Source organism: Grampus griseus (genome assembly GCF_964374135.1).
Source record: "Grampus griseus genome assembly, chromosome: X".
NCBI lineage: Eukaryota > Metazoa > Chordata > Mammalia > Artiodactyla > Delphinidae > Grampus > Grampus griseus.
This window is the reverse complement of record NC_138999.1, coordinates 13,556,861-13,583,961: the sequence shown is the minus strand read 5'-3', so window position 1 is coordinate 13,583,961 and position 27,101 is coordinate 13,556,861. Positions and strand designations below refer to the sequence as shown.

At 43.9% G+C, this 27,101-nt stretch overlaps 1 protein-coding gene across 1 annotated transcript in view; it reads right to left on the bottom strand.

Annotated features, from left to right (window-relative positions):
• Positions 1–22,282, bottom strand: part of SYAP1 (synapse associated protein 1) — a 31,475-nt gene extending 9,193 nt beyond the window's left edge. The window contains exons 1-5 of the mRNA XM_082681256.1: positions 21,959–22,282; positions 15,235–15,353; positions 14,362–14,428; positions 10,261–10,334; positions 2,589–2,728 (exon numbers count right to left, since the gene is read on the bottom strand). Coding sequence (XP_082537382.1) covers positions 2,589–2,728; positions 10,261–10,334; positions 14,362–14,428; positions 15,235–15,353; positions 21,959–22,151 — 593 coding nt within the window. The 5' untranslated portion in view covers positions 22,152–22,282. The remainder of the gene's footprint in view (positions 1–2,588; positions 2,729–10,260; positions 10,335–14,361; positions 14,429–15,234; positions 15,354–21,958) is intronic.
• Between the last annotated feature and the right edge of the window lie 4,819 nt (positions 22,283–27,101).

Sequence of the window (27,101 nt, the reverse complement as noted above, 5' to 3'; positions counted from 1 at the left end):
CCTCTTGATGTAAGAAGAAGCGATCACAGGCACACTGCAGAGATATTCGGTTGCCCTACGGAGAGAGTCACAAAGCAGATGACACACTAAAGGTTCTGAGAAGTCCTATGATAAAGAAATCCATCGGCTGTAGCAACGCCCAAACGTTAATCTGACCACATATACCTTCATGGACTATTTTAAAGTATTCGTATGCTGTGAACACCTTCTGGGAAACAATGGGCACGTCACAGCTTGAAGTTGGAAAGACTTGTGACTTCCCTACTGTCATCAGTGGGAAGGCCTCAGAGGGTGCCCCTGTGACACCAGCAAGGGCCTTGTCTGGTGCTAGCACTGCTGTCACAGGGAAGTGCTAACACACTAAAAGGCATTTTGAAATACAGAGCAAGTGTTTGTTTTGTTTTCTAAATTGTTCCTGGTTAATGATGGCTTCTACTCAGAAAAAGTGTCCCAAGGCTTCCCTGGTGGCTCAATGGTTAAGAATCTGCCTGCCAGTGTATGGGACACGGGTTCGAGCCCTAGTCCTGGAATATCCCACATGCCGTGGAGCAGCTAACCCCGTGTGCCACAACTACTGAGCCTATGCTCTAGAACCCATGAGCCACAACTACTGAGCCCACGTGCCAAAACTACTGAAGCCCATGCCTAGAGACCGTGCTCTGCAACAAGAGAAGCCACCGCAATGAGAAGCCTGCACACCGCAAGGAAGAGTAGCCCCCACTTGCCACAACTAGAGAAAGCCCGTATGCAGCAACGAAGACCCAATACAGCCAAAAATTAATTAATTAATTAATTAAAAAAGAAAAAAAAGAAAAAATGTCCCAAATGATACAGGTTGTACTTCTGTATGTCTGGAAGGAAAAGTCCAGAAGTCTTATATTTGTATGTGATGGCTCATTTTTGTTTTGTTTTAATATGGAAATTTCAACAAAAGTAGAGAAACTAGAACAATGAACCCTCATGTACCTGTGACCTAACTTCAACACTTACCAGCATTCTGCCAACCACGTTTCAAAACCTATGCCCCTCTCCCCTGCATAAATGCTTTTCTTTGGGTGGGGTTGGAATATTTTAAGGCAATGCCAGGCATCATGTCCTTTCATCCATAAATACTTCAGTAAATATTCCTAACAGATAAAGACTCATAAAAAATAACCCTAATTTCTAAATCTTCCCTAACAGAATAAGCAGTAGGAAACTGGAATTATATTACTCAATGGGCAGTTTTTGTAGCTGGTGAGAAAACAAAAATACTATTTGCCAAATATCAATTCTCCAAAGCTTAAAAGAAATCTAAAATTACTGGCAGCAGCGAGAGGGAATGCAGAATTGGCAATAACCAAAACTACATGCCTGCCACGAGCACCCCAGGCCACACATCTGAGTGCCTCAGGGCCTCTGGACAGTCCTGAGAAACCGGCAGAGCCCAACGTGCGGCTTGGGGTGATTCGAATGGTTTTCGAGTTGCGGGAGCGCATCTGACCCCAGAGCTTTGCCACTCTTCTCTCAAAGGCAGCCCGTGGAGGCAGGAGGCACCGGGCGGCTCTGAAGGCTGGTGCCGAGGCCCCAAGGAGCGGTGAGACAGCCAGGGACTGAACTCCCGCACAGCAGAGACCGGGAGCCCAGGGCTCTGCACTTAGGGACAGTTGGTACAGCTGAGAACGGGGGCACATGGCTGTACTGAAGCTGCAGGGCTCAGGCTCTCCCCACTGTTTGGCCTACAGCCAGGCTAGAGGCCGAGGAGTCCTCTAGGGGAAGCCACCCGGCCCAGGGCTACTGAGCCGCTCTGCCCAAATGGCCCTGGTGAGCACACAGTCCCAAAGGACGGGTAAGAAAAGCCTGCAGCATGAACCACAGAGCCAGCCCAAATCCAAGATGCAGGGAAAGAGCATAGCGAAAAGGGTATCTCAAGAAAGCCAGACTTCATGTCCTCAGAGAACAGTAATACAACATCATACAACAAGAAGAGAGAGTCATAAAACAGGAACAGTCACGGAACACCAAAGACCGCTGACTTTAAAAATGGGGCAGATTCAAAAGAAGGCACTGGAATTAGAAAAGGTGAGGAAGAACCCATGGTGGCAGAGGGGAAGGGAGGTGGCCTCTGCTGATGGTCATGTCACAGAAGTCAGGATGCATGTGCTGAAGCTTAATGGACAAGCAGAGATCTGCAGAGGGAGAAGCCTCGGGTGGGAAGCAGAACAAGACTGCTGCTGCCAGAGAGCAGAGCCTGAGTGGAGAAAAGGCAGCGGCCAGGTCCTGATGGGCCTCAGGAGACCTTAATTTTATTCAGGAGGGCATGGGCACTTCTGCTGTTTTTATAGGAAAATTTGTTCTACCTTCTAACTGGGGAAGAAGAGCACATATCATCTGGACCCCAAAATTCCCAAAAAGTCCACCCTGAGTTTTGATTCTATGGCACCCTACGTGGGGGGTGGGATTGGGAGGGTGCTGCTGAAGGGCCGCAGAGCCCCTTTTCACAAAGAGCGTCTGAGAGCATCCTGGCCCCCATCCCATGCTTCTTCTCCGATACCCGGTACATGACCAGGGCCATACATGCCACTCTGGCTCGAGAGCCCACTGCTTACAGTTTAGGAACAAGGGCAAATCTCATCCTGCTCAGGAGCTCGTCCTCTTGGAGCATGACCAGGGCGACAGGGTACATCTGATCAAAGTCAAAGTTAAACTGCACGCCGGCTGGAGGGTCACGAAGGAAGTTCCTCTTGTCCTTTCAAAAAAAGAGGAAAAACATGGGGAAAACCATAGACTGCAATTAATAAGTAATAACACATCAGTGATCTGACACACTGAATTCTCCTAAATGCTTTAGCCGCAAAGTACACTGAGCTGTCATTAACCTGCTTGCCTTAGAGAGAGTGGAGAATGACCAATCCTTTCATATATTCTTTAACAGTTTCAACTGGAGAGAGCACCGTGGGAGGCCTACAGCCAGGCCCGAGGCTGAGGAGTCCTCTGGGGGAAGCCACCTGGCCCACGGCTACTGAGCCGCAAACAGCCCTTTGGGCAGGGTGGCAAGTGTTCAGCCAAGGCTCGGCAAGGGAACCAACAATGAGACTTTCCCCTGCCTGGCCATGATCTGCGGAGAAGTGTCACTGAGTCTTTCTCAGTCACCATTGCATTCCCAGGGCATTTCTTGCCAATCAGACATGAAAAAGAAATGAAAGGAATCCAAATTGGAAAGGAAGAAGTAAAACTGTCACTGTTGGCAGATGACATGATACTATACATAGAAAATCCTAAAGATGCCACCAAAAAACTACTAGAGCTCATCAATGAATCTGGTAAAGTTGCAGGATACAAAATTAATATACAGAAATCTGTTGCATTTCTATACACTAACAATGAAATATCAGAAGGAGAAATTAAGAAAACAATCCCATTTACCATCACATCAAAATGAAAGAAATACCTAGGAACAAATCTAATAACTAAGGAGGTAAAAGACCTGTACTTGGAAAACTATAAGACAATGATGAAAGAAACTGAAAACGACACAGATGGAAAGATATACCATGTTCATGGATTAGAAGAATTAATATTGTTAAAATAACCATACTACCCAAGGCAATCTACAGATTTAATGCAATCCCTATCAAAATACCAATGGCATTTTCTGCACAACTAGAACAAATAATTCTAAAATTTGTACAGAAACACAAAAGACCCTAAATGGCCAAAGCAATCTTGAGAAAGAAGAATAGAGCTGGCTCATGCTCCCTGACTTTAGACCATATTACAAAGCTACAGTCATCAAAACAGTATGGTACTGGTACAAAAACAGACATCTAGATCAATGGAACAGAATAGAGAACCCAGAAATAAACCCATGCACTTATGGTCAATTAATCTATGACAAAGGAGGCAAGAATATACAATTGGAAAAGACAGTCTCTTCAATAAATGGTGCCGGGGGGACTTCCCTGGTAGCGCAGTGGTTAAGAATCCACCTGCCAACACAGGGGACATGGGTTCGAGCCCTGGTCTGGGAAGATCCCACATTCCATGGAGCAACTAAGCCCATGCGCCGCAACTACTGAGCCTGTGATCTAGAGCCCACAAGCCACAACTACTGAGCCTGTGCGCTGCAACTGCTGAGGCCCACGCGCCTAGAGCCCGTGCTCAGCAACAAAAAGAAGCCACCGCAGTGAGAGGCTCGTGCACCGCAACGAAGACTGGCCCCTGCTCACCGCAACTAGAGAGAGCCCGCGCACAGCAATGAAGACCCAACGCAGCCAAAAATCAATCAATCAATAAATAAATGGTGCTAGGAAAAATGGATAGTTACATGTAAAAGAATGAAATTAGAATATTTCCTCATACCATATACAACAATAAACTCAAAATGGATTAAAGACCTAAATGTAAGACCATTAAACCCTAAAACTCCTAGAAGAGAACACAGGCAGAACAGTCTTTGACATAAACCACAGCAATACTTTTGGATCTGTCTCCTAAGGCAAAGGAAACAGGAGCAAAAATAAATGGGACCTAATTAAACTTAAAAGCTTTTGCACAGCAAAGAAAACCATTCACAAAATAAAAAGACAACCTACTGAATGGGAGAAAATATTTGCAATATATTAAAAAATGGGCAGAAGACCTGAATAGACATTTTTCCAAAGAAGACATAGAGATGGCCAACAGGCACATGAAAAGATGCTCATTATTGCTAATCATCAGAGAAATGCAAATCAAAATCACAATGAGATATCAACTCACACCTGTCAGAATAGCTTTCATCAAAATGACCACAAATAACATTGGAAAGGATATGGAAAAACGGGAACCCTCGTACACTGCTGATGGGAATGTAAATTGGTGCAGCCACTGTGGAAAACAGTATGGAGGTTTCTCAAAAAACTAAAAATAGAGCTACTATTTTTGGCTGCATTGGGTCTTTGTTGCTGCGGGCGGGCATTCTCTAGTTGCGGTGAGCGGGGGCTACTCTTTGTTGCAGCTCACGGGCTTCTCCTTGTGGTGGCTTCTCTTGTTGCGGAGCATGGGTTCTAGGTGCCCAGGCTCAGTAGTTGTGGCTCACGGGCTCCAGAGCGCAGACTCAGTAGTTGTGGTGCACAGGCTTAGTTGCTCCATGGCGTGTGGGATCTTCCCAGACCAGGGCTCAAACCTGTGTCCCCTGCATTGGCAGGCGGATTCTCAACCACTGTGCCACCAGGGAAGTCCCAAGTGAATTATTCTTCATGCTGCTGCACTCAGGCTTAGGTTAAGATACCTTAAACTAAGGGTTAGTGAATTCACAATCCATTAAGAGGTACAGTCAACACAGTGACAAAATAAAATGCGTCATACAAACATTTTATCATTAATATATTAAAACTGGAGTCTCATTAAAAAGAAATCCAGGAATTCCCTGGCGGTCCAGTGGTTAGGACTCGGTGCTTGTGGGGCCTGAGTTCAATCCCTGGCTGGGGAACTAAGATCCCACAAGCTGTGCAGTGTGGCCAAAAGAAAAAAAAAAAAAAAAGAAATCCAACCCAAGACTGTGTTAGAGAAAACATCCCCATCAGAAGACCCTCATATGGCCCATGACTGCATGGTCAGTACATAATGTGGACATTCTGAGTGGGCAGCACTGTGAACCTCCAGCGCACCAGTACCTACTATGCCCAACCTGGAAGAGCTCTGACAGAGTCCATGTTTCTCTTGGACCAGTTCTCTTCAGTTAGTCAAGAAGTAAACAAAATGAAAGATCCAAGGGCAAACAAAGCTTTCCTGGATTAGGCAAATTTCCTAGGGAACGAGGTCGGTTTTGAACTCCTGAGATGGAGCAGGACTCACACTGATTAACATATAAAGGAATGTCTCCAAACCACCCCGTTTCCCACAGACTGAGCATAATCAAGGCAAAAGGCTGTTGTTTTGGATCACTCAAACAATTAAGACTGATTGTTGTTATTCGATTTCTTTTTTTTCTTAAACAGCTTTTTTGTTTGTAAATATGATACACATCCATTTTTTGAAAATTCAGAACACCAAAGAAAAACACAGTCAAAAATCCCAATACCCACAGACAACCGTAGTAAGATATTTCCTCAAACACCCTCCTGGATGCGTGTCTCTCTGCAAACACGCACGTGTCTGTGTGAATACAACATCTGTTTTTCCTTTCCACTCAAGAGTCGTGAACGTCTTTCCATCTCCAATGTAGCTATGTCTACCCTGAATGAGCCATAATTTACTTAACCAGGCCCACTTCAGTAGTCATTTAGATTGGTTCTAATCTTTCCTTATAGAGAACCGTGCAAGTAACATCACTTTACACTTTTTATTCCCTTCTAAAGTGACCTTTTTAGACTGAATTCCTGGAAGTGGGCTTTCTAATGCAACAGTATGATGATTTTGCCACAGATCGCCCAAACTCTCCTCCAGCAGACGGCAGCAGTTTATACTGCACTAATAGCGGCAGTTTCATCTCATTTTGCTCATATTGGATTTTAACAATATTTTTGGTTTCTGATAATTCCTACATTAATAAGGCAAGAACAATTCTGAGCCTAAATGGATTTTATTTTATTATTATTATTTTTTGGCTGTGCCACACAGCTTGTGGGATCTTAGTTCCCCAACCAGGGATCAAACCCGGGCCCTCGGCAGTGAAAGCGTGGAGTCCTAACCACTGGACCGCCAGGGAATTCCCCCTCAATGGCTTTTAGTTATTTTACCTTCCAAAATAAACATTTCAAAGCCTGAAGTTGTCCCAATCATGTTTCACCTGGGTTTCTACACCGGCCTCCTAATGGGCACCTGTCTCCAGTCCCATTTCTCCCATCCCAAGAAAAACATATTTTACCTATGACTACAATCCTTCAATGACTCCTTGCTGCCTTTAAGATAAAACCTACAGCTTCCCTGGTGGCGCAGTGGTTGAGAGTCCGCCTGCCGATGCAGGGGACGCGGGTTCGTGCCCCGGTCCGGGAAGATCCCACATGCCGCGGAGCGGCTGGGCCCGTGGGCCGTGGCCGCTGGGCCTGCGCGTCCGGAGCCTGTGCTCCGCAGCGGGAGAGGCCACAACAGTGAGAGGCCCGCATACCGCAAAAAAAAAAAAAAAAAAAAAAAAAAGATAAAACCTAAACTTATCAGAATGGTATGATAACGTCCTCATGACCTCTGCCTATCTACTTCTTCACCTGCATCCTACAGTCCAGTCAAACACAAATGCTCGCGATACCCCCTACCTTAATGCCAAACCCGGCCTCACGTCCCCCAAACATCCACACACTCTCCTAAGACTCAACTCAGCTCCAGTGCCGTCACTTCTGGGAAGCTTCCTTGGGCCCATCCTTTTCCCGCTCCACAATAAATGAGATGTTCCTCTCGCTGCGCGTCCTTAGCGTCCTGTATTACATTCCTCATTCCAGGGAATAATCCTGTATGTGCGTTCATCGAGCAGCTCTCTAGCAAGCCTACGGGCTCCTGCAGGGTGGATCTCATTTATCTCAAGTCCTAGGAGAAGGCTTGGCCTACAGCAGTTACTAAATTCGGTCTGCTGAATTGAGTTCTCACAAGTCTCTAATGACAAATGTACTATCAACTTCTTTTCATGTATTATGTGGCCCTATGTGGCCCTCCAATATAAACAGCTTAAAGGGTTACTCTGCTATACACTCTGAAGTGTCCCAAACTAGTGCCTGGTAAGTAAGAGAATGTCAGGCAACTCCGGCAGAGACTGCTAACCGTCTCCCAGTATCCATTTCTACCTTCCTTTCTTTCAGGATCACAACTCTGAGTTCCAGCTGGGCATGTGGCCACACAGCCAGAGACCGGATTTCCAGGCTCCCTGGAGTACAGGGGTGGCTGTGTGTCTAAGTTGTCAAAGGGGTGTGTGCCTGAGTGATAAGTGCAGTTTGCGGGTCTCGTCCTTCACGTGGTCTGGTACAGCCACCTCTTTCCCACTTCCCACAGGCTGGAACACAGTCATGCACACCATGTCCTAGGGGCTGCTTGAGAGTAAGACAAGAAGAACTTAGGTCTCTAAGTGACTTCGTTGGGCAAAGCACACCTACTGAGACCACCTACCTCTGGACTGACTGTGAAGGGGAAGGAGGGAGGGAGGGAGAGAAACTCACAGCTCATTTAACCTACTGTGTTTTTAGATCTATTACAGCAACTGAATCTATTCCTTAACACATTCAGCAGCCACCATAAAGGATGGATTGAAGACTGTTTCGAAGCCTCTGGGTCATGCCGAAATCTCAGAAGCTCTCTTGTAGGCGTGCCTGAGTGCAACGTTTATTGCATCATTTATTCAGCAGATGACCATTTGGCACCTGCTATGCTCCGGGCTCCACGCCACCTGCTCAGCAGGGCACAGCACAGATGGAGTCCCTGCCTTCACGGCACTTACATTCCAGCTGGGGGCGGTGGAGCGCGGAGAGACACAAGGGTTTAGACTGCCAGGGCTCTGCGCTGCTGTACCTGGGCGTGCAGGGCTGAAAGCGTGCTGGCGGAAGGCCTCTAGGAGATGTCATCTAAGCTGAGATCTTGTGGAATGGTGCAGGGTGAGGTTCCAGGAAGAAGGGACAGCAAGTTCAAGGTACTAAAGCAGAACAAAGCTGATCTAGTTGTACATCAGAAAGCAACAGTGGCTGGAGGGCTGGCACTCAGGCCAGTGGGGCACGAGGGAGCAGTGGGCAAAGCCAGGGACCTTAGAAGCCAGCGGACGGAGTTTAGATCTTAGTCTACAAGAGATGAGACGCCACTAAAAGGGTCTGTGTAGGAGAGTGACACGAAGTGTGTTCACCATAAATGGACCCCTCTGGCTGCTGAGATGCACTTGTACTGGAAAGGGGCAAGGATGGGACAACAGTCGGGATGGGATGCCTTGGGCAGAAGACGATAGCATCAGGACCATGGTGACAGCAGTGAAGTGGACTAGAGCTATGCTCTGAACACAGCACTGTCAGGATGGGGGCGGGGGGAGGCAGGACTCAAGAAAGACTCCTTTAGAAAAAATTGGTGGATAACTGGAGTCTTTTATTCTGAGATGTAGAAGATGAGGAGAGGGACAGGTATGGGGGACAGAGGAGTTATGGGGACTTGGTTGGTATCTGACATTTACCCTCAAATGACACCGAGTCTCACTGTCAAAATTTCCTTCTGGGGATAAATAATCGGTGTGTGATGTCAGTGTCAAGTTTGGCTGTAACACGGTAAACAAAATACATGGTGTCCACAATGAACCTGGAATTGGATGCTTAGGCCTTTAAGGATTTACTAATGGGAAGAAGAAAACCTTAAAGTGCCCTGGGGCACTGGAAGGGAGGAAAAGCCCAGCTTTACACTTGTTTGTTTTCTAGACCAAGGTTCCATTTCTGACTTCGGTTAAAAAAAAAGAAAAAAAAAAAGAGTGGGTTAAAAATAAAGCTTGAAAACCACTGATATAGTAAAAAGCCTTATTCACTGCGTCCCACGCCAGGTGGGGTGCTGGATGCTGAGGACAGAGACCAAAGTCAGCCTCTGCTGAGAGTTCACAGCCCAGTGGAGACACAGATAAGAACTGAGGGTCAGGGACTTCCCTGGCGGTCCAGTGGTTAAGACTCTGCACTCCCAATGCAGGGGGTGTGGGTTTGATCCCTGGTCAGGGAACTAAGATCCCACATGCCGGACGTCCACGAAAAAAAAAAAGTGAGGGTCATATCTGAGAGTCACAGTCCCCACACCTGTACAGTGGTGGTAAAAGCCCCTACCCACCTCACAGGCATACCACGAGGCTCAAAAGGGATAGTGTGTGAGAAAGTGTTTCCTGAAACTGTCAGGTGCTACACAATTGTTAGGTGGTGTCACTCCGTTCCCTCTGAAGTCCTGAGAGAACATTTTGTGGCGCAGCATATGGAATTTTCTTTCTTTCAATTTCAGTTTCAGACAAATACATATAGTAGTTAAAGAGAAAATTTAGAATACAATCATTTCTTTCAGAACAATTAGAATGCTGTCTAGAAACTTCATGATTGCACATCTCAAAAGACTGTCTTAATAACATAAAAGAATCCTTTTAAGGCTGAAAGAATTATTTTGTGTAATAGGCTAGACTTTTCCAATAAGAGAAAGCTACCTAAGAAAAAAGCAAATTTAAAGTCAGTGAAAAAAAATGATGAAAGTTGATGTGTACATTCCTAACATCTCAAAATATTTTAAAAATTGTATAGAAGAAAAACATTCTGCTAAGGATAAAGTCATGATAGGAAGGAAGTATTTCTATACAGGGTATCACAAGATACTTACAGCTGATAGGGCCAAGATTTGTTGTTGAATTGTTTCTTCATCATTACTATCAACCCATGGTGGTACTGCTGCCTCTACAAGGTTTTTAATGGCAAAGAAGAAAAGAGAAAAACAGGTAACAAGGGTTAAACTGTGATCTGTGGATTGAAAGAATGAGAAAGCTTCCACATAACCATTTTAGCAATTTACTAATAAGTTCCAAATATGAACACTCATCACAATCTTCAGACTTAACGTATGAATCTTAGGCATGTATGCATTTGATTAAAAAATTCCTTAAATTATACAATGGAAAAATTGGACAACGCCTTGACCAGGTGACCAAAATCAACATCACTAACGAGGGAGAGATGGCCATTGTGGGCCTCCAGATGCAATAGCCCGAGAAGGACACATCATCTATGTAGTATTCTGGCCAAGAATGAATAACCTGAATCTAATCACGAGGAAATATCAGACAAAGCCCAAATGAGAAATGGTCTAGTTAAAAAAAGGAGGGGGGAGTATTCTTCAAAAACATTAATGTCATAAAAGATGAAGAAAGGCTGTGAAAATGTTCCAGATTATAGGAGGCTAAGAGACATGACAAAAAGTGCAGTACTGTACCCAGGACTGGATGCTGTACTGAGGGGGAAAATGTATAAAGGACATTGCTGGGTCAAGTGACAAAATTAGACTATGAATATTATATCAATGTTAAATTTCCTAAAGCTGGTAACTGTACCACTGGTGATTATGTAAGAGAATATCCCTACTTCTTAGGAAATGCACACTGAATGGAACGGAAAAAAAAGACACAGAGTGAGACAGAGAACGTAAATGATAAGGCAAAGGGACTATAACAATCTAGGTGGAGGGTATACGGGTGTTCTCTGTACTACTTTTATTGTAATTTTTCTGTACATGGAAATTATTTCCAAATAAAAAGCCTTTATAAAAAGTTACTGTACTTGATTCATGACACAAAGTGATAAGGAGGTTGCAAGATAAGGGCTTAGGAACTGAGAAAAAGGTTGTCAGGAGTGAAAGCAAATGAAGAAAGAAAAGGGCAAATTGGAAGCAGTAAACAAAAGGGCTGGGATCAAATCCTCCATTAAGTCTTCAGAAGCAAAAAGCTGGGGATGCAAAGACAACTAACACGCAGCCTGCATCATCTGGGGCTCACAAGAAAGAGATGATTACAACTCAGCAGGATTATAATGCCACACGACAAACAGTAACCACCTGGAGAGGCGAGTCCCATGGAATTGTGAGTGAGTGAGTGAGTGAGTGAGTGAGTGAGTGAGTGAGTGAGTGAGTGTGTGTGTGTGTGTGTGTGTGTGTGTGTGTGTGTGTGTGTGTGTGTGTGTGTGTGTGTGTGTCTGAGCAGCTCTACTGTCTGAGCAGCTCTACTGTCTGAGCCGAGGGCATGGCTAAGGCTGTGGAGCTGGGTGGTCAGCACGGAAGACAGCAAATGCAGAGGGTCCTCATATTTTTGCAGAAATAGTGCCTTTTACTATTCTTCAAAACTCAAATGGAAGACATATCCTATTGGGTACCAACTGATAGAAAAGTTATCTGCATGGATGGATGGATGGACACATGGACAGGCATCTGGTTCATTCTTTGGCTCATCCTAAACAAGCAAATGGTGGCAATTATAATCCAAATTCTGTTAATTATAAGGTAAAATTAACATATTCTCATACTTTTTAAAAAGTTAGGGTAAAGCCCCTTCAAAACTTTTTTCTTACACTGTTTAACATTTTGGTCTCCATTTTCAGTCTATTCACCTTGGGCAGCCTCTACTCGTGCCACTTACCCTAGAATAATGAGGTCCTCCCAAGGCCCAAGCTACTGGTATGGAGGAGACACCCCCCCATCTCCCTGTTCCTCTAAGATGGTTCTTTTTAGGGTGACCAATAACCTCCTGCTTGCCCAATCCCATGGATATTTCTTAGTTCTTTTCTCCCTAGGCCAGTTTCCTTATCTGGAAAATGGAAATAATAGGAAGTACTTCAGAGAGTTACTGTGACCGTTAAGGGAAGTGATGCACGTGCCTTTCCTCATGGCCACTGTAAATGGAACTCACCTGACCTTGCTGTCCTTAAAATTCTTCCCTCTCTGTGCTTTCATTGCTTTTCTCTCCTAGCTGTTCTCTCTCTCAAGTAAATGGGCACTGGTTTTAACGGCAGATGTGTTTCATCACTTACTAGCTGAGCAACCCTCAGCAAATTACTTAACCTTGCTGATCCTTCCTTTTATTGAAGGAGATGTTGTATATAAAGTGCCCAGCAGGCTCTCAGAAACTGCCGACTCCTTCCATTCTTCCCCGTCCCCTCAACACTGGAGATCTCTACTCAGCACTGTTCACGCTGGACACGCTCTTCACTGAGAAGCTCACCTACTCTCATGGTTTTTACATGACTTGACTAACAATCTGCATCAGCAGACAGAATTCTCCTCCATGCTTCAAACAGGACTAAACTGCTGCTGAACCCCATTCCATTAATTTAAAGCAGTGCTGCCCAACAGAACTTTCTGCAGTGATGGAAATGCTCTATATCTGCACTGTCCAACATGGGAGCCACTAGCCCTATGTAGTGACCAGGCACTTAAAATGTGGCTAGTGCGACTGAGGAATGGATTTTCCCGATATGCCACCTTTGTTCCCTTCCTTGACTTTGTACATGTTCCTCTCACCAGATGTCTAATAAGCACCTCAAGCAATTCCATTCCTGGGTATATATCTGAAAAAAACAAAACCACTAATTCAAAAAGATACATGCACCCTTATATTCATTGCAGCGCTATTTACAGTAGCCAAGACATGGAAGCAATCTAAATGTCCATCAACAGATGAATGGATAAAGAAGATGTGGTGTATATATATATACTCATATATGTGTATGCACACACACACACACACACAGGAATACTACTCAGCCATTAACAATGAAATTCTGCATTTGCAACAACATGGATGGACTTGGAGGGCATTATGCTAAGTGAAATAAGTCAGACAGAGAAAGACAAATACTGTAGATCACTTATATGTGGAATCTAAAAAATACAACAAACTAGTGAATATAACAAAAAAGAAGCAGACTCACAGATAGAGAGAACAAGCTAGTGGTTACCAGTGGAGGGGGGAGGGGCAATATAGGAGAAGGGGTAAAAAAAGGGTTATTATGGGATTATACAAAATCAAGTGTGTGAAACTTTTGAAAACTGTAAAACACTAAAGAATTTAAAGAATCTTTCGCTCAATTAAAAAAAAAAAAGTGAACCTGCCTCCAAATCTTTCACCCCCACTCCTTCCACAGTTCCCATCTCAGAGGCACCAACGAGCTCCTATACCAAGTCTCTGAGCCAGGGTCAACTTTAGTGCTTCCCACGAATCACTAAGTTATGCTAACCTGTACAGTACTTTATTTGTCCCAAAGAGCTACTTCCCACTTTTGAGTACTTAGGAGCAACAATGCCTGATGGGAACTTACCACAGGACTAACTAGTTCTGTTTGAATCTGTGGTACTGCTCAAACAAACTTAAGTATTTTACACTACTTTTGCCAAATTCAAATACATGAGGCCAGTTTTGTGTCTGCACACCACCAAACAGTAAAAGCAGGCATTTTGAGATCTTGCAACTGCAAACATTTAAATAAGCATTTGTCAGTAAAGAAATGTATTGAGTAAGTTCCCAAACTCCCCGTGACTTTTCACGGCCCTCTGTCACTTCCCTGGAAAGTTCTTTTGTTTTTTCTTCTGAACAGAATGGGAAGGGAGCCAACATTTGCTAAGTGCCTATTAGGTGTGCATCAGACACTGTGCTGGACCTGTAATAAAATAAGAAATAAAAGCTCACTCTTTCTCTGTCAGAGCCAGCTCCCCAGAAGGGCTACCTCACCCACCATCATAGCCGCCAGGAACTATTTCCTTCCTTCCTTTAAACCCTGAAGGTTTATAGGTTTGTCCCCACTAGTCTTTGTGCTACCTGAAAGATGAGGGCGTAACTTAGACATTTTTGTATTCTCAGAGCCTTAGCGGGGTGTCTAGCACATAACCGGTGTTCAATAAAATTTGGCAGGCGAGTAGGTCACGTATAAACCTGTACCATACCTGATTTTTTGGTATGCTGCTCCTCAACAAATTTTTTCTGTTCCTTCTGAAAATCTCCTATAATTGTCTGTTAAAAAATACATACAGTTATATTACTTTTAAAAGCTTATTATTAGATAAGAATTACGTTCAAGACTTGTGAAGTCTATTTGAGATATTTTATTCATTTTCTTCAAACAAAGAGACTAAAAAAGTGATACTTCTTCCCTTTCCCAATAAGAGGGGATCTTCGACATTTCCGAACTCTAAGTGTTCAGCTGCCTTTATGACAGATGATCTTTTCAAATGCAAAAATAAAATGAGTTAAAAACTGAATTTTTGTTTTATTCCATAAAACAATAAAAGACAGGTCAAATCTCATTCTAACAAATAGTACACACAACGAAAATATCTAAATAATAAGCTATCTAAAGTTTAACTGATGACCTCCTTAGTTCAAATAGTTACCAACATAAATGAAATTCCCTAGGCCTGTACCCCATCACTGCAAACAATGAACAAACTCACCCCTTAGTGTCTTAAAAGGGTTGTTCCTATTGGTCTAGGACTTTTAAAACTTACCCAAATGATACAAAGGCATAAATGTATTCTGAAATCGTTATAGTTGAAAATTAAACTCACAATATGAAAAGCTTACTATTACCCAAAAGTATCAATGTATTTTAGAATATATTAAAACAAAAACAAAGGTTATTTAAATCAGGTAACTTATAGCTACTTATTATACAAAAAAGAGAGAAAAAACCCCAAGAATGTGATATTTATCAGAATATGATACCCTGCTTGGGTTAATAAAGTTCGTAAGAAGGGACAATTATATTAGCTGCTAATGAATTTCATAAACTTCTATTTCCAAAAGATATTTAAATGTACCTTATCAATGATGTCATCTATCTTTCCTTCTTCTACTGATTTCTTTATTGTTTGTGCTGTTTCAGCAACTGATTCAGTTATCTTTTTTGTAGCAGCAGTTGCAAAGTTAAATAGATAGTCTGCAAAGAATAAAAAAGAGTCTATGCTCCATTCCGGTACAGTGGTTATTGTATTTGTGATTTCTCCCTTAATAAGTGCTTGTAAGACTCTTAAACCGTAGGGCATGTTCCTTGTTAATGAGGACTTGAAACAATGAGCGAGAAGCACTGACAGTACTCCACTTTCTCAGTGGACAGGCCATCCATACTGGGCCTTTAATTCATTGCTTTCAAAGACTGTTAGCATAGTCCCCAGTTCACCCCAGTAGCTGTTTCAAACTTATCTTGCCCTTCTCCAGTCTCTAGTTCTAACTTATCTCAGCAAGTTATCTCCCCGCCTACTTTACAATAAGATCAAGGCTACTTTTTACTTTCTTTCCTTCCTAGACCCTAAGTATCCCATCTTTATTTTCTCCTTCCCTCTTGATCAAAAAAGAAGGAAAAAAGCCCCTCCTCTCCTAGATTAACTCATCCCATGATAAATCTGGGGGATTTTTTAATAAATAGAAATCTTGGCAAGCCCTAATATAAATCTCTTCACTAATAATAAGCAAATATATAGAACGAAATTCAAACCGGAACATACGAACTTCACAAGACAAAACGAAAACACAAAATTAACTTTTCTAAAGACCTGAAAAGACATTTGTATCAAGGCTCTTTTTGCACTATGATATGAAGGTGTATTTCTAGACAAACATCATTTCAAAGTCCACATTCTACAGAATCTGGGCTGCAGGAAGCGACCTCAGGCAGGTTGTAGTGGGGGATGCTCCGGGCAACTGGCCTTCAAATCTCATCCCACAGAAAATGCTCTGTAAGTTAGGGCAGACTTGCCTCTGCTACTTGCCCGTGCTGAGGGGGCAGGTGGGCTGACTCACAACACTCAGGCAGGGAGAAGACCCCGCTAAGAACGGCCCAGGGAGCCTGGCACCCCTGATTAAATGGGTGGTGCCACAGAAAATCAGGAGATTCGTACTGCTACCTGGGAGCAGAAGTACTATCTCCTGATCCGAAGGACCATGTCTACCACTTATCACCTCCTTTAGCATTAAACAGTCTCCTTTCTCCCACTGCGTCTGAAGGCGTTCATCTGTTCCTGGTATCAACACCCACTGTGACTATCTCAGGAAGCTCCTTGTCTCTGGGCTCATTCCTGTCATCCTCCTCCTCCTATTCTACACTCGTAGGACCACAAGAAATTCTCGAGTATCTCCAAGGAGGCCCCAAATATGTTATTCCTTGGTTTGAAACACTTTTATCAGCCCTTTCTTTTCCTGGCTAACTCTACGCATGCTGTGAGCCTCTGCTTACACATCACTTCTCAAGAAATGGTCCCCGGCTCCTTGGCCAGCGTAGGTGTCCCCAAGAGGTGTTCCCTCACCACCTGCGGTGCCAGATCAACAACATCTATGACACTCTATCCATTACCTGGTGAATGTGTCCTCTCAGCTAGACTGAAGACCCATCCTAAGCCCCACTGGGGCAGGGATCAAGGCTGTCTGATTCACCAGTGTATCCCCAGAGAGTGACCAGTAAGTACTCGCTAAATGCATGAATGGGGAGTGACATAAACGCTGAGCTTTAGGGAGATCCCTGATTTCCCTTTGGTTGTGACTAGCCTATTTACCCAGAGTGGTATGATAAAATGGGTAGACAGCCACACTACTTCCTAAAAATATTCTCTGCAGATAGATAAATCCAAACTTCTAAAAGAGCAGGGTTCCCTGTAAGATTTTCTCAGGAATACCTTTTGAATTAGATTCGTCTTTTTTTTTTTTTTTGGCCACACCACATGGCTTGTGGGATCTTAGTTCCCCAACCAGGGATCGAACCCAGGCCCCCTGCAGTGGAAGTGCTGAGTCCTAACCACTGGACAGCCAGGGAAGTCCTGAGAAAGCACAGTTCTCGCCCTCAAGGGATATCCATTTCTCAACAAACAAACCAACGAAAAAGGATTCAAAGACAACAAGAGGAGCTAGATTATTCATTAAACTGAGGCACCCCAGAAGGGAGGGATGTCTCCCAAGAGTAATTAGAAATTCTGAAGTCAGAGGAGTGGGTGGTGGGAGAGCAGGACAAGAGGTTTTCAGGTAGGACGCTCAAAAAGACCAGAAGTCTGCTATTGTGCAGAAGAGGTCAGCTGACACCAAGTTAAAGACAGTTTTTATGAAGTGGTTAGAAAAACTGAGACACAGATAAGAGTTAACAGGAAGTAACAGGAGTACAATATCCACTTCAGAGACTTAGGCACAAGGGGAGAGGGTCTGAACTGAAGTGGCAACCAAAGAAAAGCAAGTCTAAGTAAAACGTGAGTAGACGCAGCAACTTTATGGAAGGAGGGGGCAGACCGCTAACCCTTTACCTTCATTTTCATCATGCCACAACCATCCCAGGAAGAGTGGGTATAAGTAGCCCGGTTTACAGGTAGGGAAGCCAAGGCACACAGAGGATAAATGATTTGTCCATGAAGGTGGGGCAGACCTGGCTGACTGCCTAGCCAAGAGCCTATCTGCTTCCTCCTACCTAAAGAAACCCCAATTTTGGTAGGCGCTCAGCAAACCTGGGGGTGGTCTTGGCGACCCCTGACACAAACAACAAAGGTCCTTTCTGTTTAAGCCTGTTTGTTGGACTTACTGTCATTTGCAAATGACATCACAATAAAGACAATAAGTAGTATAGGGAATTCAAACACAGGCTACCTGCCTCTAAATGGCAAGCTGGTGCCCCAATCCCACATTGCCTCACGTCAGATGAGCAAGTGACAAGGGCCTGCAGAACTGAATGGATGGTAAAGGTAAAGAAAAGCGGGAAGGTTTTCAAAAGGTCAGAAAAAGAGTAAATTTATCAGAGTAAATAGAGGAAGGTAGAGTTTAAGGCTTGCTTCTAGAATAGGAAAATAATACAGAGACAGTGGTTTTTAAGGCAGCTTTAGAAAATTAATATTCTTATGAAAAGGCTGGTTAATTTTTCAAAAATACTATATATTTCACACAATTTTAGAATCTTCGTGTTGGAAGGGACTTTAGCACTTACCTTATTCAGCCTCCTATCCAGGTAGCCCCACTTCTAGGGATGGGGAGCACATGACTTCGAAGGGCAGACAATTATTATTGTTATCCATCTCTAATTAGAAAATCCTTTTCACATCCCTTGTCATTTCTACCTCTCAGACTTAGATCTTAAGTAACATAAAATGACTTCTTTTCTACCAAAAAACCTTTAAAAATGTTGAGCGATGCCCCTAAAGTTTCTTCTTCTTGAAGCTAAAATCCCCTGTTCTTTTTAGTATTGTTCACAAGCCATGGGACCCAAGCTCTTGACCATCTGCACTGCCCTCCTCATGGTAAACCTGGGTCTCTCATCAGAACCGAACTGGGTATTTTACTTCTATATCAAAGCAGACATATATTTTCCTACATACACAACTAACTTTTGGAGTCCTTAGTTGTAAACTAAGCAAGTGAGGCATCTAGAACTTGAAATGCACTTTCCCTATAGAAAAAGAGGATGGTCTAATTAACACAGCTCTACTGAAAACACTAATAGCATTTTTCAAAGGAGAAGGAAGAGGAGGTGGCCCTTCCTCCATTCCTGGGCACGGACTGGCCTTAGGGACAGTTTTGAAAAAGCCAAAGCTTATCTCTGGCCACCCTCCCACTTATTTAAGCTGTGGAATGACTCATACTACACTCTCAGAGGTATGGGTTTGTTTTAGAGAAAGAGTATAGATAAGAGTATAGATAACTGGACTTTAACAAAAACCAACTAACCAATCTGCGCTGAATAAGAAGTTACTCTGGGGTATGAGGCCTTGGGAGGTAGGGAGAAGCTCTTCAGTGACTTTCCTAATAAACTGCCCTCCTTCTGTGATCACAGCAAGTCCTAAGTTCATCAGGAGGGAGAGCCAAGGATAAGGTTTAATTTGGGGTTAGGAAGTGGAATATAGGCCTGGGTGTCAGCCACTCCTAACTGGTGCCTAATTTATAAAGCTGCCTAAATGTAGAAATAGGTCACCGTTGATCGCCTGGAGGGGTGGGATAGGGAGGGTGGGAGGGAGGGAGACGCAAGAGGGAAGAGATATGGGAACATATGTATAACTGATTCACTTTGTTATAAAGCAGAAACTAACACACCATTGTAAAGCAATTATACCCCAATTAAGATGTTAAAAAAAAAAAAGAAATAGGTCACCTCGTGAACCAGAAGTATTTATGATCCAATCTTGAAGGGAGGCACTCAGCAAAAGTTTACAGAACAAATGGGGCCCCAGGAAATTCCATGTAGATTTTATTATTATTATTTTAAGAAACACTGTGCTTTCCAAATATTTCTTTTTTTTAAATTAATTTATTTTTATTATTTATTTTTGGCTGCGTTGGATCTTCGTTGCTGCGTGCTGGCTTTCTCTAGTTGCAGCGAGCGGGGGCTACTCTTCGTTGCGGTCCGCGGGGCTTCTCATTGTGGTGGCTTCTCTTGTTGTGGAGCACGGGCTCTAGGTGCCCCGGCTCGTGGGTTCTAGAGCGCAGGTTCAGTAGTTGTGGAGCAGGGGCTTAGTTGCTCCGCGGCAATGTGGGATCTTCCCGGACCAGGGCTCGAACCTGTGTCCCCTGCATTGGCAGGCGGATTCTTAACCACTGGACCACCAGGGAAGTCCCTCCATGTAGATTTTTAAAAGGCCAAAGAAATGAATCTACTCAGTGGGAATCAGGCACAGAGATGTTTAACTTCACTTTTCAAAACAGAGATGGGTCTTTCTAAATATACCTCTTAGGATCACTATGTAGAAATAAAAAGTATTTAATCATCTCTTGTCTTTTTGAGGGGTTGTGTACAAACTAGGACCTTTACATCTTTTTTAAATCAAATTTCGGAGCCAAAAGAGCTCTAATTTCTTTGGAAACTTTGTATTCACAGTGTGTGTGTGGGTGGGGAAGTACTTCCATCTAACCTTAGCCTACCCAACCTCAAGAGTCTGGGGAGGCAGACTTCCCTGGTATTCCAGTGGCTAAGACTCTGCGCTCCCAGTGCAGGGGGCCCGGGTTCGATCCCTGGTCAGGGAACTAGATCCCGCGCTGTAACTAATCCCGCATGCCGCAACTAAAGATCCTGCATGCTGCAACTAAGACCCGGTGCAGCCAAATAAATAAATAAATATTTTTTAAAAAGAGAGAGAAAGAGAGTCTGGTGAGGAAAGAAAGGGATGGCAGCGTTAAGCTCCGAAGTAGACATCCATATCGAAAACATTAAAAAAATATTTGGGGGTCTTTATTACGAAATATAAACATGAGATTTCAATAAAGCCCTAAGCTTTAAGAAGCCACTTTTGATACTCCTCTGAAGATAAACGAAAATGATTCTCCATGTTCTATGAAATCAAGGAAACAATCATACCCAGCTTTTCCTAAGGTGGTCCCACTTTTATTTATCCCAGCTACCTAACATAGCCTCTCTGCTCTAGTCAACTTCACCTCCTTACATCTCTTGAATATTCCAAGCTCGTTTCTCCCCAGTTTTCCACACAGGAAATAGCTGTTCCCTCTAGTGATTTCATTGCATAGCACTTAGTTTTATTTCTCTTGTACACTGTTTGGAGGCTTGGGGCTTAGATTGTGTACTGCCATGATTTGAGATTATGCCTGTTCTCCCTGCCTCTCCACCCCACAGTAAACTTTTTGAACGTTAGAGCCTTTCTTATTCAAGTATGTGTTTCTCCACTCTCAGGCTCCAGCCTGTCCTGTGCTCTTGCCTTGTAGTGTCTTAAAGTAAATTCTTTAAAATTGCTTGCAAAATTTAATCTCTCACTTGTAGTGTTGTCTGCTTTAGGGCCACCTTCTTAAAGACGTTTTCTTTGACTATTTAAGCCTGCCAAGATCTCTCCAGGAGCAGAATTACTACAGCATGTGTTTATTCCGCATGCCTATTATTTATACCCTCCTCCTGAACTAGACTGTAAGCTGGGAAAGAGCATGGGCTTTGAAATTAGACAGCCCCAGGTTCAAATTTCCCTTCTACCATTTACTATCAGCATAACTTTGGGCCGCTAACTCTGTGCTCGTTCTCCCAACTCACTGGGGTGTTTAAAGAGATGAATCGTTCACAAAACATCTAGTGCTGAAACTTGCAACACAGACAATAACTGGCAACTACCTTCCCGCCTTAAGGAAAAAGATCCCAATGCACCTAAAAGGACATGAGCCTGCCTGCCATAGGCCCTAATAACTCCTCCTCAATTTACTTGGGACGACACATTCTGACCTAAGGGCAAAAAGGCACTCGAGCTCCTCAACGTCCCCTGTCCTCTGGGCGGAAGGCGGTGGAGATGAAAGTTGGTGAGTTGAACAAAACAGATACCTCGTCAAACCTAAAGACGTGGAGCCCCACTGCTTTACTGCGGCCCTGCTCCCAACGTTGACACACTCTGCAAAGAGTGACATGTCACTAGGAACTTCAGGCACAGGATTTGACTGCTAGATGAGGCTTCGGCCTTGCCCAGATCCTCACCAACGACAGACACACCTTCCTCTCCCCACCCCACACCCCCGACCATTGGTGGCCCACGCCCAGGAGGTGGGATGCGGGCGCTCTCCGAAACTCTGTGGTCCCGGAGGCCGGGGGAGACTCACTGCCGAGGCCTTTGGCCTGGTGAAGGAGCTCCTGGTCCCCGGCTTCTTGTAGCTCCCCTTCCACGGACTCCGCCACCGCCTCGGAGCGCTGCTCGGGTGGAGCGTCTCCCTTGGGCTGTCCGTCTCCCTGGTACTGCCGGTCACCCGCCTCCGGCTGCTCCAAGCCAAACCAACTGCTCAAACCCCGGAACATCCCGCCCGCGGGGCCGCCACCGCGGTCGGGGTCACCGGAGACCCTAGCGGGTGCCACCTACTCCCGACTCTACAAGGCGCGTCTCCCACGGCGATAATCGGAAGTACGACCTCGAAGCAGCCAGTCTATGTGTCGCCCCACCTCCACTGTTACTCAGCTGCCGGCCGCGCTAGCGTCACTTCCGGACAAAGGCCCCGCCCTCCCCGCTGACTGTTTATTTCGTAACTCGATAAGGCGTTTGGAAACCGGACAAAGGGCTTTCCCCACGTAGTCCCGCCCCGCTTCCTTTTCTCCTCCCTCGGTTTTGTGGGTTCCTGATCTAGGCCAGTACACCGCGTCTTTGTCACTCTAAGCAGCTCGGCTGGTGGTTTAGTCTCACCTTTTCTGGTTCTGCAGGGTTGGCCCCGCGTACATGGATGTCTTTAATCTCCTTGTGAGTCCACATCAAAACTAGCCCAGGCCCTCTGTGTCCACCTACCAATTTACAGGGAATACAGGGGACGGAGGAAACTATTAAAGGACACCACGGGATGCAGGGAGCAGAATCTAGGCTGTGAGAGACCACAGTCTGACGACCTTGTTTCTTCAAATAAATTGCAAGCAAGGGGGGAAGGGGAACCTATAGATTAAAAACGACCTAAAAAACAACCCATGGCAACTTGCGGATTTTCTTTAGATCCTCAAACAAACACAGTGGAGAAAATTTTTTGACGTTTATAAGAATTGGAAATTTGGGGACTGGATAGTTCATGAGATTAAGAAATTGTTAAGCTTAAAAAATTTTAGTTGTGCTAGACAAACAAAATTTACCACCTTAATCTTTTTTTTTTTTTTTTTTTTTTTTTTTGCGGTACGCCGGCCTCTCACTGCTGTGGCCTCTCCTGTTACGGAGCGCAGGCTCAGCGGCCATGGCTCACGCGCCCAGCCGCTCCGCGGCATGTGGGATCCTTCCGGACCGGGGCACAAACCCGTGTCCTCTGTATCGGCAGGCGTACCCTCAACCACTGCGTCACCAGGGAAGCCCCACCTTAATCATTTTTAAGTGTACAGTTAAGTAGTAGTAAGTACATTCACATTGTTACAAGTGGAACCAATCTCCACAATTGTTTTCCTGTTGCAAAACTGAAACTCTGTACCCACTAAACAACTCCGTTCTCCGTTCCCCCCATTCCCTGGCAACCAAGCTACTTTCTGTCTCTATGATTTTTGACTACTCCAGGAACCTCATATAAGTGGAATCATACCACATTTGTCTTTTTGTGACTGGTTCATTTCATTGAGCAGATGTCCTCAAGGTTCATCCATGTTGTAGCATGTGTTAGAATTTCCTTAAAATTCTGCCTTAAAAAAGGCTACTTCGAACAGTCTTTGACATAAATTGTAGCAGTATTTTTTTGGATCTGTCTCCTAAGGCAGGGGTCCCCAACCCCTGGGGCCGCACAACAGGAGGTGAATGGCAGGCGAAAGAACGAAGCTTCATCTGCTGCTCCCCATGGCTCGCATTACCGCCTGAACCGTCCCCCGCCCCTCGTGGAAAAATTGTCTTCCACGAAGCCGGTCCCTGGTGTCAAAAAGGTTGCGGACCGCTGTCCTAAGGCAAAGGAAACAAAAGCACAAATAAACAAATGGGACCTAATTAAACTTAACAGCTTTTACAGAGCAAAGAAAACCATCCATAGAATGAAAAGACAACCTACTGAATAGGAGAATATATTTGCAAAGGATATGACCGATAAGGGGTTAATATCCAAAATACAAAAAGAGCTCATACAACTTAATATCAAAAAAACCCAAACAACTTGATTAAAAAATGGGCAAAAGACCTGAATAGACATTTTTCCAAAGAAGACATACAGATAGCCAACAGGCACATAAAAGATGCTCAACATCACTAATCATCAGAGAAATGCAAATCAAAATCGTAATGTGATATCACCTCACACCTGTCAGAATGGCTATCATCAAAATGACCACAAATAACAAATGTTGGTGAGGATGTAGAGAAAGGGAACCCTTGCACACTGTTGGCGGGAACGTAAATTGATGAAGCCACTGTGGAAAACATTATGGAGGTTCCTCAAAAAATTAAAACTAGAACTACCATACGATCTGGCAATTCCTCTTCTGGGTATATATCCAAAGAAAATGAAAACACTAATTCGAAAAGATACATGCACCCCGATGTTCATAGCAGCATTATTTACAATTGCCAATATATGGAAACAACCTAAGGGTACATCAACAGACCAATGGATAAAGATGTGCTATATATATGCAACGGAATACTACTCAGCATAAAAAGGAATGAAATTTTGCCATTTGAACAACATGGATGGACCTGGAGGGTTTTATGCTTAGTGAAATAAATCAGATGGAGAAAGACAACTACTGTATATCATCACTTATATGTGAAATCTAAAAAATAAAAAACAACCAGTGATATAACAAAAACGGAGGCTATCTTAAAAAAGGCTGAAGAGTATTCCATTGTAAGTATATTGCACATTTTGTTTACCCATTCATGTGTGATGGACATAGGAATTATTAATTTTTAAATTGTGGTAATTGTGTGTGTGTGTATTTAAAAGAGTTCTAATCTTTTAGAGTCATACTGAGATATTTACCAATGAAATAATAGGATGCCTGGCATTTGCTTCAAATTAATACAGGATGGGGGAAATGGGTGGGGATACAGATGAAACAAACCTGGCCATGGATTGATAATTGTTGAAGTTCGAGTTTTAGGTTTGCTTTTCTATATATTCAACTTTTCCCACAATAACGTGTAAACAAATGGACAACAACAAAGAACTGGCCAAGTGAAAAACTCCCCCTTCAGAGAAGGGAGTTCATGAATGTATTTCCCAAGCACAGTCTTAAGCATTAGGTATTCCTCCACCCCCCACCATCTTGAGAAGAGTAGCCTAGTTCCAGTGACCTGTGTGAGTATGTGGGGGACAGATTACAATTCTGATTTCCTTGCTCTCCAGTTTTCCAGCCTGAGGTATATTTACAATTCTGGTCCAGGACTTTTTTTTTTTAATTGGAGTATAGTTGCTTTACACTGCTGTGTCAGTTTCTGCTACACAGCAAAGTGATTCAGCCATACGTGTACATATATCCCTTCTTTTTTGGATTTCCTTCCCATTTAGGTCACCACAGAGCACTGAGTAGAGTTCCCTGTGCTATACAGTAGGTTCTCATTAGTTATCTATTTTATATATAGTAGTATATATATGTCAATCCTAACTTCCCAATTCACCGCCCCCCCGTTCCCCCTTGGTATCCATACGTTTGTTCTCTACGTCTGTGTCTCTATTTCTTCTTTGCAAATAAGATCATCTATGCCATTTTTCTAGATTCCACATGTATGTGTTAATATACTGTATTTGTTTTTTTCTTTCCAACTTACTTCACTCTGTATGACAGTCTCTAGGTCCATCCACGTCTCTGCAAATGACACAATTTCATTCCTTTTTATGGCTAATATTCCATTGTACAGATGTACCACATCTTCCTTATCCATTTCTCTGTTGATGGACATTTAGGTTGCTTCATGTCCTGGCTATTGTAAATAGTGCTGCAGTGAACATTGGGGTGCGTGTATGTGTCTTTTTGAATTATGGTTTTCTCCAGGTATATGTCCAGTAGTGGGATTGCTGGGTCGTATGGTAGTTCTATTTTTAGTTTTTTAAGGAACCTCCATACTGTTCTCCATAGTGGCTGTATCAGTTTACATTCCCACCAACAGTGTAAGAGGGTGCTCCAGGACTTTAGCTTAACAGGCTCAACCTACTTTATTTTTCCAAACAGCTTTATCGAGATATAATTCACATGCCATCCACACCTGTCGAAACTGTACAATTCAATGGTTTCTGTTGTATTACACCATTATTATTTTTTAAAATTTATTTAAGTAATTTATTTTTGGCTGCGTTGGGTCTTCGTTGCTGTGTGCGGGCTTTCTCTAGTTGTGGCGAGCAGGGGCTACTCTTCGTTGCGGTGCGCGGACTTCTCATTGCAGTCGCTTCTCTTGTTGCAGAGCACAGGCTGTAGGCGCGCACGCTTCAGTAGTTGTGGCACACGGGCTTCAGTAGTTGTGGCTCGCGGGCTCTAGAGCACAGGCTCAGTAGTTGCGGTGCACGGGCTTAGTTGCTCCGCAGCATGTGGGATCTTCCCGGACCAGGGCTCAAACCTGTGTCCCCTGCATTGGCAGGCGGATTCTTAACCACTGCACCACCAGGGAAGCCCCATTAATTTTTTAAACTGTGTAAACATATATATAACATAAAACTTGCCATTTTAACCATTGTTAAGTGTACAATTCTGTGGCATCAATGACATTCCAAGCTGTTTTTAGAGTCTGGGTATTGATTAACCTTTGAAAGTCAGGAGATATCATAGGACCAATGCCTTTCTAGGATTTAGTCAGAACCTGAAAGTGGTCAACACTTTCCAGAAAAAGGATATTTGGTTCAAGGGTGATTGGAATGAGCCTGGAATTTCAGTCAGAAGCCTAGGACAGGGGTGCTAACTCCACTATCTAATGGGTGAGTAAACTTGACTCATTACTCATCGTTTCCCCTTCGAGTTTCTTCACCTATGAAAGGAATACAGTGCTGACCCTTCTGATAGCAGAGGTGGGGGCCATCCCTTTCAGCCTTACTTTTGCTCTATCTCCACCCAAAATCATGACGAAGTCCATGTTCCCCAGGGTTCAAAATCGTCCTGAAGGTTAGAATTCTTCAAAACAAAAGATTATAAAAGAACACGAGGGACTTCCGGGGTGGTCCCGTGGTTAGGACTCCACGCTCCCACTTCCAGGGGCATGGGTTCAATCCCTGGTCAGGGAAGGGGAACCAAGATCCCACATGCCACTCGGCGCCTGCCAAAAAAAAAAAGAAAAAAAAGTAAAAAAGAACACAAGCCGTCAACTTAATGACAGACTTC